Raw genomic sequence first — 13,601 nt, 5'->3', positions numbered from 1 at the left:
GGGGTGACTTCCAGTGAGCAAACTCCCTCCACCCATGCAGACACGCACACGCTCAGCCATGTCTTCCACTCTGGGCTCTACCCCTTTCCCAAGAAGTGCTTCGATGAAAGACCCGTAAAAGCGTAGAAAAGACTGTTTGGAGAGGAGGGAGGAGGATAAGGACCCGACGTTGCCCTCTACCCAGAGAAAGCTCTGCTAAGAGTGCTGCCGAATAGAGTTCCAGGCTGCCCCGCCTTCAAGCATCCTCTGAGGGGCTGCAGCAGTTTTATTCCATTGTTTTTCCTAAGCCAGGTTGGGAAGGTAATCGCAGAGCCCCCAGCCTGCACATCCTTTTCTCTGACCTCCCCACGAGACTTCCTCTCGGCCCCAAACTCACTCCTATTTCGGCTCTGTCCTGCTAACCTTCGCCCCCTACTGGGGAGGGAGCTCTCTGCAGGCACTCGGTTTTCTCAAAGCTATCGATGCTCCATAAAGTATTTGGGACAGGAAGAGTGAATAGGACCATGAGATCTTTTTTTTAAAATTAAATTTAAAAAAACGATCAATTATTTTTTATATCTCCCAAGTCACTTCATCAAAAAAGAAAAACGCAACCGTTGTGAAAAATATGCATAGTCAAGCAAAAGAAATTCTATGGAGGGCTGGTCACACTCAGGAAACTCATAAAACTGTAAGAGCTCTTGTTAGTTGAGTCTGACTCTTCGACTCCGTGGACTATATAGCGCGCCAATACTCTCCGTGGGGTTTTCATGGCAAACAGACCGGAGTGGTTTGCCATTTCCTTCTCCAGCTCATTTGACAGATGAGGAAACTGAGGCAAACAGAGGTGAAGTGACTTGTCCAGGGTCCCACAGCTAGAAGTCGTCCTGACTCCAGACCCAGCCATCCATCCACAGCCGCATACATGCTATATGACCTCATTCCTATGACAGTTTCCTAAGCCTGGAGTCCACCACCCCAGGAGCCTGAGCGTGTGAGAAGCTGTCAAAAGAAGTGGCTGAGGGGGCGGGTTGGGGTGAGCAGTCAGCCGGAGGTGGGCGCACTGCTGGGAGCAGGGCAGCCCGGGCTGGTTGGAAACTGGGAGCGGGGGGGGGGGGGGGGGGGGGGGGGGGGGTGTTGGAGACAGAGGGGCAGAGCAGGAGGAGGTGGGTTGTGGGAGGAGCCGGGTCACACGTTCTCCAATCCCCGCCCACTCTCCCTCCGCCCCCGCCCCGGCGGGCCTCAGATGGGGTGCCCAGCGTGGGCGGAGCCCTGGGGGCTTATGTAAATGAAGCTGGCGGTCTGAGGCCAATAGGCGGGTGCGCCCGGGGTCCGGGCGGCGGGAGGCGGTGGCCTGGGCTCAGCTCGCCAGTGCGGTCCGTGCTCTTCGGCCGCTCGGACTGCTCGGGGCTAGCTGCGCGGCGGAGGCGAGGCCGAGGCGCGGGAGCGCCGAGCCGCGCGGGCCCCTCCCGTTCGCCAGCCGCCGCCCGGGCGGGCCTTCGCAGCGTGCTCCATGCATCCGGAGCCCGCCCCGCCCCCGCCCAGCAGCAGCAGCCCCGAGCTTCCCCTCGCCAGCGGCGGCCGCGGCAGCTCCCCCCCGACCAGCGGCAGCCGCCGGAGCCGCCGCCGTAGCGGGGACGCCGCCGAGCCGCCGGGGGCCGCCCCGCCGCCGCCCCCGCCGCCGCTGCCCGGGGCTGCCGTCTCGTACCCGGAGTGGGTGGGCCACAGCTACCAGGAGGTGATGAGCCTCAACGAGCACTCCATGCAGGCGCTGTCCTGGCGCAAGCTCTACCTGAGCCGGGCCAAGCTCAAAGCCTCCAGCCGGACGTCGGCGCTGCTCTCGGGCTTCGCCATGGTGAGCCCGCCTGGCCGGGCCCGAGGGGAAGGGGGGTCTGCAGGGGGCCAGCTGTGCCCTGCGGGGAGGAGACCAGGGGGCCACCAGCTGGGTCCTGGGGGGAGTCTGCAGGGGGCCACCAGCTGGGTCCTGGGGGGAGTCTGCAGGGGGCCACCAGCTGTGTCCTGGGGGGAGGAGACCAGGGGGCCACCAGCTGTGCCATCACGGGAGGGGGGGAGAGAACAGGGGGGCCAGCTGTGCCACCGCGGGAGGTGGAACAGGAGCCAGCTGTACGGGCTAGGGTTAGATGGGGGGAGGGGAGAGGCGGGGTTGCCGGTCCGGAATAGACAGGGTTTAGGGGCAAAGGGGGAATGGGCCAGATGTACGTGGCTGGTGTAGAGATAAACAAGCAATTAGTGTTTGTGCTGAAGTGGAGGGGGGAGTAGGATAGATGAGTGGTCTGTATATGTGTAGTTAGTGGGCTGTGGATTTTTTTGATAGGGGAGTAGGGGGAGACAGGTGGCTTGAACGTCTGTGGCTGGCTGGGCAGTAAGAGTCCACAAGTGGTCTGCCTGGATGTGTCCTGGGAGAGGTAATGGATCGGATATCTAGGGAGGGTTCCTGGCCTTCTTTTGTTTCCCCTTAAGCCCCAATGTATATATGCTAGCAGGTGGGAGCCGGTGAAATTGAGCAGCTTTTGCAGACCAGAGGAGAGACCCGTCTTCCTTCTCCCCCCCCTCCCCTTAAGAGTTAGTGTCCCCTCCATTTGTTATCACTGCCGGGAACTGAAGCCGGGAAGAGTTACAGCCCCCTGCTTAACCCCTTAGCTTTGAAAGTTACTCTCTCATCCCCACTATCTCTTCTTACCCTCATGCTAAAAGCTCAGCCCCAAGCCTGGGGCCAGCCAGCTGGAGAGTGGGAAGTGGGCCCAGCCTTGAATCTTGAACAAGTGAAATAGTCAGATGAAGAGCTGCCTGCTGGCAGGCGGAACACTCTCTGCTTGGTTAGGGTGGGGGGAGGGGAGGTAGAGTAAAGCAAAGTCCCGGGGCAGCCTCCCCAGGGGCAACAGAGGCCCGAACAGAAAACACTAAATTTGGAACCAGATGGTTGTTTCTCTTCAGCAGAGCTCTTTGGGCAGGTCACTTAATCTCTCCCTTGGAGCCTCAGTTTCCCCTAGTAGGGATAGGAATCTGTACCCTTCTACTTTATAGGGTAACAGTGAGAATGGGGTGAACTCGATTGGACCTTTCACAATTGCCTTACACAGTTAGGCCTTTAATAAATGGTTGTTGGACAAACCTGTGATTTCATTCTCCAGGAAACTTCTGGTATGGAAACTGCCTTCCACTGACGCAAATACATAACTTCATAATCTTAGAGAGCTGCCTTGACCACTAAGAGGCTGAGTGAGGAGCCCGGGGTTGTAGGGCTAGTTTGTGTCAGAGGAGGACTTGAATCCAGGGCTTCCTGACTATCACCTTCCAGCATCTTATCTCTTCTCTAATTATTCATTGAGTTGCATCGAAATCAAAGAATGGCTGGGCAAGCAGGTGAGACTTGGCAGAATTGTTGCTCCCTTGTCCCTGGCAGATAACCCAGAGGTAGGGGGCTTCCTATGGGCCTGTGTGTCTTCGGATCAGTGATTTTGCTGGAATGATGAGACATGGGAAATCTTTCCCCAGCTCTCAGCCCGGAAGCATCCCTGGTGCAGGGCAGAGATCTGGATGCCCGAGCACCAGCTCTGTGACTTACTAGCTATGTGACCTTGGCCAGGTCAGTCAGTCTCAGGAATTTACTTTGCTCATTAAATGAGATAAGGTTGCCATAGATGATTAAGGAGGCAGTGTGATGTACTAGAAAGTTTGGAGTCTAGAGACTCTGGGGCCGGAAGAATCCAAGAGTTCAAATTTGACCTCTGAAATAGACTACCTGTGACTTTTGCAAATCATTTAATCTCCATGGGCGACAGTTTCAGCTCTGAAATGGGTGTGGTTTGAGCTCAACTCTGCAGCCTGGGAGGTTCTGGGTCTCCCATCCAGTGACCTGTGTTCAGATGCTGACAGGGCTGCTTTCTAACGATACAGGCTTCATCTTTCCTTCTCTTGTAAAATGAGAGGGTTTGACCCAACAGCTTCTGAGTTCCCTCCAGCTCCTAACCTCCGCCTGTTCCACTGAGGAGAGGCTCTCAGGACTGAGCTGCCTGCCGCTTGGAGTTGGGGTAGGGTTGGTGTGAGGTAAGCCTTGGAGGAGCCCTGGAAAAGGAGGGCCCCTCCCCAGCCTTCCCTCCTTGGGGTGGGGGTGCACCCTCGGTGCATTTCAGCCTGGGTCTCTAGCCTTTTCCTTTGCAGCAAGTGAGAGGAGCGGTTTTGGTGGTGAGGAGGTTAAGCTTGCTCATTTCATCAGTCGGATTAAAAAAAAAACCACCCAACGCACAAAAACACTTTCCAGGCAGTGACTGAGCTGGAGGAATGAGAGATTAGGGGATGGGGTGGGGGGGTGGGGGGGAGAGAAGAGTTGGGAACTCAGGGCCCAGGGCGAGAGGGGACCTGAGCAGGGGTCAGTCTGGGGGCAACTGGAGCCTGTCTCCTTCCTGCTCCTTCTCTGGGGCTCCTGGTTCCTGCTTCAGGATGGGGGTGGGGGGCTCCCCACATCCTGTCCTTGTCGTGTTATTGAAACTGTTTCCCTTCATGCTTAGAGACCTATTTGCTTTGCTGCCAGGTTGTTAGGATGTGATTAAAAGGAAGAAAAGCTTATTCACCCTGTTTGGTATGAGCCAAGAGGTAGTTTTTTTTTGTTTTTTGGGCTTTTTTGGCCTCCTAAGCCAGCACAATTCATTGAAAATAATTTGTGAAACCCTTTCCCATCCTTCTTGTCATTTTCTTCTCTGCCCTATGGGACAGGCAGGACAGGAATGATTCCCATTTTACAGGTTAGGAGACCGAGGCCCAAGGAGATGTGGTGGACTGCCATAGGTCACTCGTTTAGAATCTGAGTCTCCTGGTCTCTTTCATCCATTCAGTTCAATTCCACAAGCATTGAAAATTTTAAAAATAAGTTTCTATTGGTACTTAAAAAAAATCACCTATTTAATATATCCTCATGCAGCTTTACTCGGTGGTTAAATGGAATTGCTTCCCTCTGGATAAGAACAACATTCACTTAACTTCACTGAGCCTCAGTTTACTCATGTGTAAAATGGAGATAAATCCCATAGTATTACCAGACCTGCCCCCCCCCATACACACTGCCCTGCTCGGCATTCTCCCTGTAGGACAGTCCATCTCCTGTATCCCAAGCCTCTGCTCAGGCCTTTTCCCATGCCTGGAAGGCTCTTCCTTCTCATCACCTTCTCTTGAAACCCCTAATTCACTTCAAGGCTCAACTGAAGAGCCATCTACTTCAGGAGGCCTCTCCTCATTCCCCCAGTTAGTGATGCTACTGCCCTATCACCTTTTTTTTTTTTTTGGCTAGGCAGTGGGGTTAAGTGACTTGCCCAGGGTCACACAGCTAGTAAGTGTCAAGTATCTGAGGCCGGTTTTGAACTCTGGTCTTCCTGACTCCAGGGGTGGTACTCTATCCACTGCACCACCTAACTGCCCCTCACCCTTCTTTCTTCCCTTTCTTCCTTCTTCCTTCTTTTCTCCTTCCCTCCCTCCCCCCTGTATTGTGTTGTTTCTCTTTAGTGGAATGGGAGCTGGGCCTTAGTTTCCTCATCTATAAGATGATCTGTCTGGTTGCTTCCAGCTCAAGACCTCTCCTTTGTGAGGTCCAAGACTGGCTCCCTTGCCTGTATTCTCAAGGGCCTCACCTAGAGCCTGACACCTGAGGGGTCAGGGGACCCAGTGCTCTGTCCAGTTTGGGTGATTGTGACCTCAGGGAAGTATATATGATATATTTTATCTCTAAAAAGTATCTATGATCTATTTTTTATTTGTAAGTAAATCGCTTTGCTAACTTTAAGGTCAGTCCAGTGGTTATCATTGTTAGCATCGAAAAGCATAAAGTGCCAGAGTACCTACTTAAAAACATGGATGTGTTATCTCCTCATTTGGAAGGAAGTACTTTGAAAGTTCATTGGAAGCAATGTTTTTTCTTTCGATCCTCAGCACAATGCCTGTCATATAGTAAGGGCTTCATAAATGCTTGCTGGCTTGATTATGATGAAGGGGGTCAAGGTCAGAGTTAGGCAATGAGTATTGCCCCATTCCGCTTCTCTGCCTGCACGTCCCAAGAGCAGGTCATGGTACGATACCGGCCAGCTTTTCTTTCTGCCCTGGTTACTCAGATCCCTAATTTCCACCAGTGGGATGCTGGGCCAGGGTTGGGGGGACATGGAGAAAGTCCTCTCCTTATCCTGCCTTACTGGATGGTTAAATGAATGTCACCTCCCCCTTCCTTTGGCTAAAAACAGCAGGCAGGGAGCAGGGGGCCCCGGAGAGTGACAGGCAGCTGTTCCGGCCTCTGCCGGCCCTAGTATGACAAACAGATGGTCTGTCACCAGGGGAAGTTGTCCCTTTTGGACTCTGCCCTGAGCTCAGAGTGGGGAAGGGTTCTTGGCTTCAGTAATATCGAGTATGTTGTAGAAAGGATTTTGGTTTAGGGACACAGTTCGAATTAGACGGGGCCAGACCAGCTAATGGGACTGGAAATGTTTTAGCTTGGATATGAGAAGATTCAGGCTGGGAGAGACAGGATAGCCATATTTAGCTTGTTAGCACCCACGTACCTTAGTGTCTCAAGAGGTGGATTTGGAGGTAGAAGAACTGAATTTGAACCCTGCCCAGAGTACTCCCTGTGTGACCCTGGGCAAATCTAACCTCTCAGCCTCCGGCTCCTCATCTGTAAACTGAGGGTGATGATAATATCCCAATAGTGCTGGGATGAGGATCAAAAGAGGTGATGTTTGTAAAGCGCTTTGTAGACCTTAAGGGGTTATAAAAATGTGAGTTATTATTTGAAGGACTGGAGAAGGACTAGCTTTGTTCTTCAGACCGAGGGGCAGGAAGGGAAGGTTTTGAAGAGACTTGACATCAGGAAAAACTTCCTAACCATTAGAGTAATCCCTAGATGCCTCAGGGGGCCTGGGCAGCTAAAGAGCTCCTTCTAACAGGAAGTCTTCAAGCAGAGGTCAGGGGACCACTTGTCACATGTGGAGAGAGGGTGCCTGATGAAGTATGTGCTTGGGTTAGACGGTCTCTGAGGGTCTTTCTGACTGAGGTTTTGTGATTCTGTCTCCTCTAGCTCTGAGATTCTGTGACTGTGTAATGGAATGAAACCCCTGGGTGGGGGGGGAAGGGGTGTGTGTGTCTGTGCGTGTCTGTGTCTGTGGTGATGATGATGGGGTAAGACTTTGCTGACTCCACGTGTCTAGGGAGTACAGTAATGAAAGGGTGTCTGAAGGGAGATGTTATGATGGGAGGAGGTGTGGTGCTGCTCCCCTTGTCTACCTTCAACCCGCCTTCCTTGTGGTTAAAATCCCTCTTAAGAACAAGGCTGTGGTGGGGGCCAGGGATGATTGTCCTTTGGCCCAGCTTGAGATAGCCATAGTAACAAGCACTAGCTAGTTAGTTTCCAGGGCCCATCTCCTCTTGCCCATCCATGAGTCAGCAGAGCTGACTTCCCTGAAGGGAGTTCTTCCTAATTCCTCACCCTTCCCAGGCCTTGAATCTGGGGGGAAGAGGGGAGGAAAGCAGGTCACATGAACAACCCCACCCTACCCCTAAAACCCATGCACTCCTGAGGCATAGGATTTGGAAAGAGCCTTTAGAGATCATTTAATCAAATGAGATAATAATTATAAGTGCTTCGCCTGGTGCCAGGCCCTATCTAAATGTTAGTTATTATTAATCCTGTCACTCCCCTGCTCAAGAAGTTACAATGGCTCCCCTTTGCCTCCAGGATAAAATCCAAACACTGTAGCCTGGTGTTTAGAACCCTTCCCAGTCCGGCTCAGGGCTGACTTTTCTACACTCCTTCCGTATTACTCTCCTTCCCAAGCTCAGTCTTGAGCCTACGTGGCCTGCTGGCCATTGCCCTCGTGCCTTTGCACAGGCGTGTACACCTCTCCTCACCTCTCTCTCCTTCCTGGAATCCTTACTTCCTTCGGGGAAGTAGTAAATGAGGCCTTTTCTAGTATCTTTGTCTGAGCCCTCCCTTCTCCAGTTAGCTTTACACGCTAATCTCCTTCTTCCCTTCCCCCCAGTAGACTATAAGCTGCAGGAGGGCAGGGACTATTCCTTTTTTGTCATGGTATCCCAGAGCCCAGCACAGTAAGTAGCTGACACAAAGTATTGCTGTTGTTTGTTTGTTTCAGTCGAGTCTGACTCTCCCTGACCCCATTTGGGGTTTTCTTGGCCGAGATACTGGAGCGGTTTGCCATTTCCTTCTCCAGTTCATTTGACAGATGGGGAAACTGAGGCAAACAGGGTGAGGTGACTTGCCCAGGGTCACCCAGCTAGCAGGTGTCTGAGGTCAAATTTGAACTTGTCTTCCTGACTCCGGGCCTGGCACTCTATGCACTTTGCCATTTAGCTTACCCTGGCACAAAGGAGGCACTTAATAAATGCATGTTAGGTGAATGAATGTTCAGAGTGACTTGTCCTAGGGCCCACCATGTGACTTTTCTCCTTTCTGCCTTTTGAAATCCTTCAAGTCCTTGATCAGATGCCCCCTCCTCTCTGAAGCCTTGCCCAGGCCCGACCACTAAAAAACGTCCACCCTGCAGAGCTGGAAGGGCTTTCGGTGATCGCCTAGTCTAGCTTGCTTCTTTGCCCCAAAGATGGGAAATGACTGGCCCAAAGTCACGCAGATAGTAATTAGCAGACCTGGGGTTCCAAACTAGATCCCTTGTCTAGACCAGGGGTGGGGAACCTGTAGCCTGAAGGCCACATGTGGCCCTCTAGGTCCTCAAGTGCAGCACTTTGACGGAAATTTGGATTGTGGTTTGGGTTCGGTTAAAGGGCCACACTTGAGGACCTAGAGGGCCACGTGTGGCCTGAAGGCCCTACGTTCCCCACCCCTGGGCTAAGACCATGTCTCATCCCATCCTCAGCTTCCCCTTCCATAGATAAAATGGTCTAGTACTTGTAAATTGCAAGTTTCTCTGTTTGCCAGGGTTGTAGGAGAGCTCCTTTCCTCCCTAGACTTGGGGGATGCTTGATGGGTTTGAAGGGTGTAGGGGTTTCAGTTGAGGAGGGAGAGAGTCAACCTACATGTGGGAAGGGCTAATGGCGTGGTGTTTCTCTGGCCTGCCATATGCCCTCTGGCTGCCCCGTCTTAGGTTTCTGCTTTCTGTCTAGGATGGGCTGGTCAGTAGACAAAATTCCTGTTCTGTGCAGGGCCTGGGGGAAGGAGCTGCTCAGGTCCTGCCTTTGGGAGTGAAGGGTCAGGATGTCCTGGCAAGGACTCTGGCATCCTGCCCTCGATGGAGGCCCTCAGAATCAGCACAAATGAAAACAGGCATCCTGGTGCTGACCTGGAAGGCAGCCAGGAACCAAACCCTTGCTCGGGCCCTGAGCTTTGGCTCTGCAAAGTGGCACACCATGGGTAGCTGGTGGAATGACATCCTTGACATGTGGGCATCCCTCACCCCCCTCTACCAGTATAGGTGGGCAACTACCCCTAGCCTTAGAGATAGGAGAAGGGGCTTACTCAGGGTCATAGCCAGAATGGGTCAGTCCCCTTATCTGACTGCCTCAGAGGTGGGCTGTCAGTCAATCAAAGCTATTGCTAAGGGCCTTACAAGAGGGTCAGACAGGATGGTGTAGTGGTTAGGGCACTGACCTTGGAATCACCAAAGTCTGGCTTCGAATCCTGCCCTTAGACTCCTCCTGGCTGCTTACTTCTGGGCAGGTCCCTTAATCACGCTTGACCTCAGTTTCTCATCCGTAAAATGAGGACTGAATGGCCTCTCGGGTCCCCTCTGAATCTATGAGCCTGTGAAAGGCCCCCCTCTGCCTGTGATCCTGAGGCAAGCCAGGACCTCTCTGTCTCATCCTTAAAATTAGGACAGTAAGACAGGTATTATCTCCCTCCCGAGCTTGTTGTGAGGATTAAATGAAATCATGTCTGTAAAATGCTTTGCAGACTTGGAAGAGGTTCAGATGATTCCAGCCTGTGTGAGCGTCATGTCTCTGGGCCTCGTTGCTGGTCAGTCTGCACCACCCTGGGCATTCTTGCCTCGGAAGGTACCAGAGATGCTGCTCAGGTGGTTTGTCTGGGATGGCAGAAAGAGCATCAACGTTGGGGTTAAAGGCCCTGTGTTCGAATCATAGGCCTTGGATGCTTGTCCTTCATAGGCCTTGGTTTTTGTCTGAAAAATGAGAGGGTTGAACTAGATCCCATCCGAGGCCCCTTGCAGCACTTAGTGTGCGAGCTTACGTTGCGATGATGGAAACAGTCCAGTAGTTGGCTGAGCCTGGAGAGTTAGCCCGGGTTGGGGGTTGAGTTTTTGTATCTCTGTGTTTTCTCCTTGCCTCTCACTCCCTTTGGAAGAAAACACTTGAGGAGTCCAGAACCCGTGGGTTACAGAGCAGCCTCTACTGACTCCAGCCTGTGGCAGCTCTTCACTCTGGGCCTCCATTTACCCAACTGTAGAAGGGGGAGAACAATGCCTCCTCCCCTGTCCCCACCTCTTGGTGAGGGCAGATTTGACTGACGGCCGCCCGGCAGTCAGTGGGTGAGGGCCAAGGCAGCGTAAAGGTAGTCTAAGCCGAACAAAATTAGGAAGCGATGTGTGCACATTCCAAACCCCAAACATAAATTACTTTTGGATTATTCCCTCCCTCCCCCCATGGACTCCTTTCATTCCCAGGGCCAGGTGGGGAGTTGCGTAGAATAGCTTTGAAAAAAGATTTGTAAGTAAATATAAGATGGGAGAGAATGGAAAGAATGCTGAACGTGGGAGGCCTGGGACCCTAGTTCAAATCCTATTTCCCTTGTGACCTTGATCAAGTCACTCATCTCAAGGCCTCTGTTTCTTCATCTGTGAAATGACAGAGGGGTTGGCTTAAGATCACAGATCTGATGACCAAAGATCCTTTTCTCGCTCTTAATCTATGGTCCTGTGATGGAAGGGGGAGAGGAAGCTAATTAGGTCACACGTGATGCTTTTTGCACGGGTGAGGTCAGGCCTGGGGAGTGTTTAAGAGTAATAATCCAAGGAACTTCAGAGATTAGGTAGTCTACTGCATGCCTGAACAAAAAGTCCCCTACAACACCCTCAGCAAATGGTCAGTCCTCCAAGCTGGGCTTCTGCAAAGAGGACCTGCCCATTCCACTAGGGGCCAGCCAGCAGTCAGGACCATGTTTCTTCTCACAAGGGGCAGAAAGCTGCCTCTTGGCATCTTCCATCTATCACTCCAAGTTCTGTTCTCTGGGGCCGAGCAGATGGGCCTCTGGCCACATGACCGCTTCTGAAATGGCTGAAGAGAGCTCTCCTTCCTTCCTCAGACTTCTCTGCCTTTAACATCCCCGGTTCCTTTAGCCGATCTCACAAGACATGGTTTTGAAACCTTCTGCCCTCCTGGTCACCCTCCTTTGGACATGTCAGCTTAAGTATCCTTCCTCAGCCTGGGTCCCCAGAACTGAACATGTCTCCCAGTGCAGCCTGAGGTCGAACTGTGCTTCTTGGCTTCCATATGACTCTGGTGACTCGTAGTGAGTTCATATTGTTGAATTCTTATTGACAGCTCACGTTTCTATAGTACGGTAGGGTTTAAAAAGCACTTCCCTCACCCTTTCGCCCTGTCCCCCATGAGATAGGCAGTGTAAATGTTGTTGTCCCCATCTGACAGATGAGGAAGCTGAGGCATCTGGTCAGAGGTTGGGTAGGTGTTTGAATCAGGCTAAGCTTGGAATGTCTAAGGTTAAAAGATCTTAGATCTGAGAGGCCCTCAAGGCTAACCCCTTGCATACCTAGCACAATGCCTGGCACATAGGTGCTAAATAAATACTTGTCAGCTGATTAAATTTCCTGAACAACAGACATTCCTAATAAGCACCGTCCCATCCAGTGTTTGGGGGGCAGAGGGTTCTGGAACAATTTCCTGAGTTGGGACAGAGTAGGTTCCCTCTTACTGGAGGTTCTTCAATCTGAGGATGAATGAGAACTGGTCAGGTATGTGGTAGAGGCCAAGGACAGCCAAGATGGCCTAGGTAACTTTTTAGGTTCCTTGATTCTTAGAAGAACATTCTAGTCTGTTAATAACTTGAGACCTCTGAGGTCAGTCTGTACTCTGTCAGGAACCTGGCGGAGTACACCCAGGTTTTGATTTGATCATTGGGAATATAGTCCTTGTCCCACCACCAAGCATTTATAAAGCACCTATCGTGTGCCAGGCAGTATACCAGACCATGAGGAAACAGTCCCTGCCCTCCAGAAGCTTTTACCTTTATATTGAAGAGAGCTCTCAGAGTAAAGCATTTAACATTACCTTCGTATACTTTTTATAGCAATTTAAAGTCTGCAGAACTCTTGACATGACCTCATTGGACCCTCACAACAACTCCATTTATTATCTCCATTTTACAGGTGAGCAGACAGTCTCAGAGCTCAGTGAGTTGGTCAGTGTCACACAGCTAGTAAGTGTTGGAGGTCATGTCTGCACCCAGGTCTCCCTGACTCCCAAGTCCAGTGCTCTCTGCACAAAGGCAGGCTGCCTCTCCGTAAAGTCAGTCATTTCGGGAGACAGAGCTGGTATACTAGCTAATTGGAAAACTTGGACTGAGGCTTGGTCCCCACCTTTCCCTCAAGTTAAATCTTATTTCACCCACTGTTCCTGTTTTGGTCAGGATTGTAATATCTAGCAACAAGCCAACAGTCCTTGTCTGGATTGGACTGTAGGAGAAGGAGCTGGGTTCTAGTGCTGCTTTGCCACCTGCTGGTTATGTGATCCTGGTCAAATCCCCTTACCTCTCTGAGCTTTGGTTTCCCCATCTGTAAAGTGAGAAGAATATTAGCCCTCCCTACCAAGGCATCGTGGTGGGAAAAACACATTTGAATGATTGGATATATGGCATTTTCACTCCCTAAAGATCCTTGGCATCCCAGATTTAGAGTTGGAAGGGACCTCGGAGATTGTGTAATCACTGAATAATAAGATCTAGAACTGGCAGGGACCTTAGAGGCTGTCCCCTCATTTTACAGGTGAAGAAATTGAGGTCCAGAGAGGTTGACTTGCCCAAGGTGGGATTTGAGCCCGGGTCTTCCAGACCCGAAGTTTAACTCTCTATCCATTATACCATGCTGCCTCCCAAAAGAGACTTCAGTTCCCTGACCAGCAATTGAACCTAGGCCACAGTGGAGAAAGTGCCAGATTCTAACCACTATGCTAAGCAGTTAGCCCACAGTCACTGGGTAGTGGAGTCAAGATTTGAACCTAGCCTGTTTGACTTCAAGTATGACGCTCTTTCTCCTGCTTCTTATGAAGGGGGTGGACTCGATGTCCACCAAAGTGCCTTCCAGCTCTGACCTTCCCTGAGCAGTCATTTCTCAGAGCCTTGGTTTCCTGTTCTGAAAAACGAGGAGCTGGCAGTAGCCAACCTCTGAGGACCCTTCCAGCTCTAAGTCTGTGATTTGATGCTGGGCGACGGTACTGAGGGATCTGTGGGGAAGACAGGCTGGACAGGGAAGTAGGGTGAGGGGTTGGTGGATGAAGGGAATGGCGTCCAGGGACAGCCTTGCCCTTTACTGCTTGAAGCATTTGTCTGGTGGGCATCTCTGACCAGCTCCCGCCCAGCTGGGGCAGAAAGTGAAGAACACCTTGCTTGGGGGGGGCACCTGTGGGCC

General features: G+C 51.8%; 1 protein-coding gene across 1 annotated transcript in view; it reads left to right on the top strand.

The window, feature by feature from the left end:
• Positions 1 to 1,269: 1,269 nt before the first annotated feature.
• The window catches only part of LOC110196793 (calcium release-activated calcium channel protein 1), a 21,009-nt gene continuing 8,677 nt past the window's right edge, over positions 1,270 to 13,601 (top strand). The window contains exon 1 of the mRNA XM_020970168.2: positions 1,270 to 1,834. Within this exon, the coding sequence (XP_020825827.1) occupies positions 1,493 to 1,834 (342 nt within the window). The 5' untranslated portion in view covers positions 1,270 to 1,492. The remainder of the gene's footprint in view (positions 1,835 to 13,601) is intronic.

This window comes from Phascolarctos cinereus, unplaced genomic scaffold (genome assembly GCF_003287225.1).
Source record: "Phascolarctos cinereus isolate Bilbo 61053 unplaced genomic scaffold, phaCin_HiC Scaffold_4;HRSCAF=312, whole genome shotgun sequence".
In the NCBI taxonomy this organism is placed as follows: domain Eukaryota; kingdom Metazoa; phylum Chordata; class Mammalia; order Diprotodontia; family Phascolarctidae; genus Phascolarctos; species Phascolarctos cinereus.
The sequence above is the reverse complement of the archived record's forward strand: the minus strand, read 5'-3'. Positions and strand labels throughout refer to the sequence as shown.